This window comes from Oncorhynchus masou, chromosome 30, assembly GCF_036934945.1.
Source record: "Oncorhynchus masou masou isolate Uvic2021 chromosome 30, UVic_Omas_1.1, whole genome shotgun sequence".
Classification (NCBI taxonomy): domain Eukaryota; kingdom Metazoa; phylum Chordata; class Actinopteri; order Salmoniformes; family Salmonidae; genus Oncorhynchus; species Oncorhynchus masou.
Genome location: NC_088241.1, coordinates 6,781,423 through 6,787,488, shown reverse-complemented (window position 1 = coordinate 6,787,488; position 6,066 = coordinate 6,781,423). Strand labels below are relative to the sequence as shown.

General features: G+C 44.0%; 1 protein-coding gene across 1 annotated transcript; it reads left to right on the top strand.

Moving 5' to 3' along the window:
* The first annotated feature begins 1,434 nt into the window (after nucleotides 1–1,434).
* On the top strand, nucleotides 1,435–3,941 carry LOC135521913 (zinc finger protein 135-like). The gene is made up of 2 exons (XM_064947722.1): nucleotides 1,435–2,090; nucleotides 2,248–3,941. Exons 1-2 carry the CDS (start codon nucleotides 1,895–1,897, stop codon nucleotides 3,393–3,395), a joined length of 1,344 nt encoding a protein of 447 aa, XP_064803794.1. The 5' UTR covers nucleotides 1,435–1,894; the 3' UTR covers nucleotides 3,396–3,941.
* The last annotated feature ends 2,125 nt before the right edge of the window (nucleotides 3,942–6,066 follow it).

Sequence of the window (6,066 nt, the reverse complement as noted above, 5' to 3'; positions counted from 1 at the left end):
GATGGAAGCCACTCCTGGGAAAAGGCACATGACGGCCTGCCTGGAGTTTCCTAAAAGGCACATGACGGCCTGCCTGGAGTTTCCTAAAAGGCACATGACGGCCTGCCTGGAGTTTCCTAAAAGGCACATGACGGCCTGCCTGGAGTTTCCTAAAGGCACATGACGGCCTGCCTGGAGTTTCCTAAAAGGCACATGACGGCCTGCCTGGAGTTTCCTAAAAGGCACATGACGGCCTGCCTGGAGTTTCCTAAAAGGCACATGACGGCCTGCCTGGAGTTTCCTAAAAGGCACATGACGGCCTGCCTGGAGTTCCTAAAAGGCACATGACGGCCTGCCTGGAGTTTCCTAAAAGGCACATGACGGCCTGCCTGGAGTTTCCTAAAAGGCACATGACGGCCTGCCTGGAGTTTCCTAAAAGGCACATGACGGCCTGCCTGGAGTTTCCTAAAAGGCACATGACGGCCTGCCTGGAGTTTCCTAAAAGGCACATGACGGCCTGCCTGGAGTTTCCTAAAAGGCACATGACGGCATGCCTGGAGTTTCCTAAAAGGCACATGACGGCCTGCCTGGAGTTTCCTAAAAGGCACATGACGGCCTGCCTGGAGTTTGCAAAAAAAGGAATGTGAAAGACGGATCATAAGGCAAAAGGTTCTGTGGTCTGGTGAGACAAATTGAACACTTTGGCCTGAATGCAAAGCTCTATGTCTGGAGAAAACCAGACACAGCTCATCACCCGTCTAACACCATCCCTACTGTGAAGCATGGTGGTGGCAGCATCATGCTATGGGGATGCTTTTCAGCAGCAGGGACTGGAAGACTGGCAAGGATAGATGAAACAATGAATGGAGCCAAATACAGGCAAATACTTAATGAGAACCTGATCAGAGTGCAAATGACTTTGGACTGGGGTGAAGATTTGCATTCCAACAGGACAGTGAACCTAAGCATACAGCAAAAGCAACATTGGAATGGCTTCAGAACAATAAAAGTTATTGAGTCACCCAGCCAAAGCCCAAACTTGATTCCCATTGAAAATCTGTGGAAAGACTTGAAGATTGCTGTTCATCGCCGCTCCCTTAGATGTCTCAGATGCGCTCTCTCAGATGTGCAAAGCTGATACAGACATACCCAAGACAACTCAAAGTTGTAATCACCTCCAAAGGTGCTTCTACAAAGTATTGACTCAGTGGTGTGAATACTTATTTAAATTAGATATTTATGTATTTCTAAAAACATATTTTCACTTTGTCATTATGAGGTACTGTGTGTAGATGGGTGAGATTTTTTTTTTTAGATACATTTTGAATTCAGACTAACAACACAATGTGGAATAAGTCAAGGGTTATGAATACTTTCTGAAGGCACTGTACATCACTCCTCTTCTCTTCCTTGAATTAATTGCAGATATGAGAATGTTGAATTAGTGATAACATTACGGTGTATTTAATTTTTTGTGTACTTTTGTGATGTAGGGAGGCAATGATTGATCTAAACTTCAGATTTGCACCAGTAGTGCTGTAGCACCACAAGCTCTGCAGTCTATTACATGTAGGTCTATGTGCTGGGCTTTAATAGAAATGCACACACTGGAGGACCTCCAAGAATAGATTTGGGAAATACTTATTCAATCTGATCAATGATTAGTATGAAAAGGGATTAGAGATTCATTCATTTTGCCTATTAATAATCAGCCCTCTTCTCAAAAGCAGCACAGCCGGCGTCACCTGCAGGATTGCGACGACCTGTGCCTGCCGCTCCAGTAGGGGGCGACAATGCAAAATGTATTATACCGTGCACGCACAAAGACTCACAGCGCTCTTTGTCTTGTTGACTTTGTTTACGTTGGTAGCTCGCTGGCTAACTTGGCTAGCGAGACAGCTTTTCTTCTCAAAAAATGTCTAAAATGGAGTACTTGAGAGTGTTTCTCAACCAGAAATTAATAGCGGCAGCTGAAGAGATATTTGGTGTTGTTGAAGAAACGATAGCAGAGTACCAGGAAGAGGTTTCTCACACAAAGGAGGAGAACAGGCGTCTACGGAGCATGCTGGATATTCGTTTTAAGCCACAGATCAAGTTACACAGACGAGCAGGTGTTTGTTTTAATAACGTTAATTTCATATGAATTACGATTAGCTTTCAATTTAATTAATGTTGTAGAGTACATACAAAACCAAGTTCTGTCAAAATATAATGATTGTAAGCTACGTCTCAAGTCAGCTTTTGAGTTTTCCCCCCCATTATCTCCAGACCCCCAACAGCTCACTGTCACCGTGTCTGATGAGCAGCAGGAGTGGAACCCCAGTCTGGGGCACAAGGACCCAGAACCCACACGGATGAAAGATGAACAGAATGAACCAAGGACCAGTCAGGAGGAGGAGAATCATTTCAATGAGTTTATAAATTCTTACGGCTGTGTATCAAGTGACTATTATCAGGACCCAACTCAGTCCTCACTTGAAGAGAGATACTCTCTACCTAGCACCTCAACTGAACAGATCAAAACAGAACCTTATGTAGAAGACTATGGTGTATCAGAACCAACCAGAGAGTCTCAGCCCTTCTCTGCTGTAGATAGAGAGTGTTCTGCAGCTCAGAGTGAAAACAGAGGACACATTGACAGGATGGAGTGTGGAGGACCTCTGTCAGGTCTAATGTTAAAGCCACTCAAATCAAAGAGAACAAAGACAGTAAAAGGACAAAGTTCTCATAGTGTTAAGGACAGGAAATTGAACCATCTAAAATCACACTCGAGACCCAGTGTAAGCTGGGATGCTGCTCCTAGTTGTAAGGTATGTGGAAAGCAATTTGACTCCATGGCGTCTTTATTAAATCATGTGCAAACGCACACACAGGATAAAGAACATCTTTGTGGTGTGTGTGGAAAATTCTGTCAGTCCACAGAAAGTATGATAGATCACCTACAAACTCACATCGGAGCAAAGTGTTGTCATATTTGTGGTAAATATTTTGCTTGGGATACTTTCCTGAAAAGGCATTTGAGGAGTCATACAGGGGAGAAGCCGTTTCACTGTCATGATTGTGGCAAAGGATTTACTCAGCGTGGACACCTAAACTTACATATGAGGAGCCACACAGGGGAGAAACCACATCAATGCCAGGATTGTGGCAAATGTTTCAGCCAGAATACATCTCTGATAGTGCACATGAGGACTCACACAGGGGAGAAGCCATTCATGTGTCCTGTATGTAGAAAATGCTTTACCACATCAAGTATGTTAAAGAAGCATCACACAGCTCACAAACATATAGGTGTCTTGAACATGGCCAATGCCACAATGGATACAGGCCATACGGAGCCACATGAAGAGGGTTTACAAAGAGGAGAACACATGACTGTTCCCTGTGTGGGGGTAGAGAATCAGACAGCAGACTGAGAGACATGTGAGAGGAGAATCAGGACATAGCCCTCCTCGGGACACTGCTCTCTGATTATTATCATGTTCTAACAGAGAGCAGTTAGTGGATTTCTGGGCAACAGGAGTCCCTGCTCATTAGTTATAGGATGACACAGAGGACATGGTGTGATCCACTGTTCTCTGTCTGTATATAAACCTTGCATTGGTCTTTAGAGTAATATGTCTTGTTCATATATGGTAATATGTCACAATACATCTGCCCTGATGTTGCAAACAGCCTAGTATTCAGAATGTTTGTTCCCTTGTGTTTAGTGTGGCAAGATCTTCCATACACCAAATTACATACTTACCTCTGAGCCTAATGCCAAAATGCACCAAGGGAAAAATATATATTTCATTTCATGTGTATTTACATGTATTGAGAATTGGTATGATACAGTTACGCTATGTTCAATGGGAACTAAATATACCACCTGAAATGAGAGCTTCTTCTTTCAACCAACCCAGATATTGTACATTCCCAGACATCCATAAAGTATTACAGAATAAATGGCTGATAATGTGTTCATTGAAAGTGTCTTTTTTTTTTAGCTTCTCTCTTCTCTGGATGCATTGTGGGATCATGTTGGGAACCAACCATGCAACCATTATCTGATGAAATCAATACAAGTGTTAGGAAAAGGACACAGGCTCCAATCTTTAAATAAAAGCCCTTTTAATTCTCTGTAAAGGCAGTGGAAATATCTCTGAGCTGTCTATCAAATGGCAGCATCTACACACTAATAATTTAGTGAGTTATACTGGTGTGGACACAGACCCTGTTGCACGAAGAGAAGCTCCATGGGGTAGGGACGTCCCAAGAGGAGTTCGGTCAGCTGGAGGAGGAAGCGCTCGCTTGGAGGTTGTGTTGTGATGCACAAGATTTGAGGTTTGTTTGAATGACTTCGTGCCTGGAGAACTGTGTGGAGTCAGAACTGGGTGAATGAGTTGCTGATGCGTGAGAAGTTTGGAAGTCTGACAGCCGAAAAGGAGGCAAGTAGTGAGGACGAAATGGAGAAAAGTTTGGAGAAGGAACAGCTGTGCTGGAATGCGAACAGAATGGGTGTCAGTTCTGATGGTCTAGAGTGGGAGGATGCGGGTCAAGGAATAGTCAGTAGTGGAAAGACAGGGAGAATAGAGCTGACACTGAAAGCAGTGGTTGGTCGAGTAAAGAAAGCATAAAGAGGGCCAAGGTAAGAAACAAGAGTGGGAGTGGAAAGTGGTGATTGTGTTTGATGATACCACAGGGCCTCATTTACACCCTATCCAACTAACCAATGCAGTACAGAAAGAGATGGGTGAAGTCAGATTAGCCCAGTTCATTGGAAATGGTAGATTGTTCATATTTTGTTGTAGCCTGATGGAAAGCTTAATGGGAAGAATATTAAAAGTAATGTCCCTGGTGCCAAGGTTGAGGGGAGTCATCACTGCGGTCCCAATTTCTATGTCCATAGATGATATTACAGAAATGTGACAGGATGCAGAGTGATTGAGGGCAAAAAGGTTGATCGGTAGGAAAGAGGGTCAAAGAAGTGAAAGCTTATCAGTGCTGCTGACTTTTGAGAAGTTTTTACCTAGACAAGTACAGAAAGGACTCATCAGTTTCAATGTCAGAGAATTTGTCCCATATAAATTGCTGTGTTTTAAATGCAGAAGAATGGGGCATGTAGGTGCTCAGGGTAAAGGACAGAAAATATGTGGGGAACATGGTTACAGTGATTGTGAGAGCAATGTGAAGGTAATTGGGGGGGGGGGGGGGGCATAGTGCAGCATATGGTAGATCCCAGGTGCAGAGAGAGGCTCAGAGGTATAGAATCAGTCATGATGTATCATATGCAGAGGCTGTAAGACAGATTAGTGGAACTACAGTGTGGAATGATGGAGCTTCCGTGGTGGAGCTTCCGTGTCGGAGCTTACTGCACTAAGTGGCCCTAATGTCCTGGTGCTTCTACTGGACCTGGCATGGTTTCGAGACCTGTTCAGAAATCTTGTGCTTATGAATGTGCTGGGTCAAAGGACACTTTGATAGTGAATGAAGTTAACTTTGTAGCTTTCATTGGTAAGGTTATCAACACGACTCAGGTTGTGGAAAGCAGAAATGCCAAGTTGAAGGTTATTGTGGATGTGGCAAAAGTTGTTATTGGGAGTAACAGATGTTACTGTTGAAATGGTTGTAGACATAGACATAGCTGAATAATCTTAGGGGTGGATTGTTTCAGTGTAGCCGATGTGAAATGGCTAGCTAGTTAGTGGTGGTGCGCGCTAGTGGCGTTTCAATCGGTGACGTCACTTGCTTTGAGACCTTGAAGTAGTGGTTCCCCTTGCTCTGCAAGGGCAGCAGCTTTTGTGGAGCGATGGGTAACGATGCTTCGAGTGTTGACGTGTGCAGAGCGTCCCTGGTTCGCGCCCAGGTCGGGGTGAGGGGACAGACGTAAAGTCTATACTGTTACATCAGCATGATATAGATCAAGTTTAATGGGTTGTGGTGGCGTAGCAGTTTTATGAGGGGGTAGAAGTTAGTAGGGATTTATTGTTTTATTGAATTGAATTTGCTTGGTAGTACAGAATTAGGCAGACCATGATTGATCGCATTCTCCAGCACAGTAGGTGGCGACATGCACTTTAAACGGTTGTTTTCGCGGACCGTCAT

Excerpts from the sequence above, each read along its gene's own strand:
- LOC135521913 (XM_064947722.1), top strand. The coding sequence starts at position 1,895 with ATGTCTAAAATGGAGTACTTGAGAGTGTTTCTCAACCAGAAATTAATA. Across the intron at positions 2,091-2,247 it reads CAAGTTACACAGACGAGCAG|ACCCCCAACAGCTCACTGTC; the intron begins GTGTTTGTTTTA and ends CATTATCTCCAG.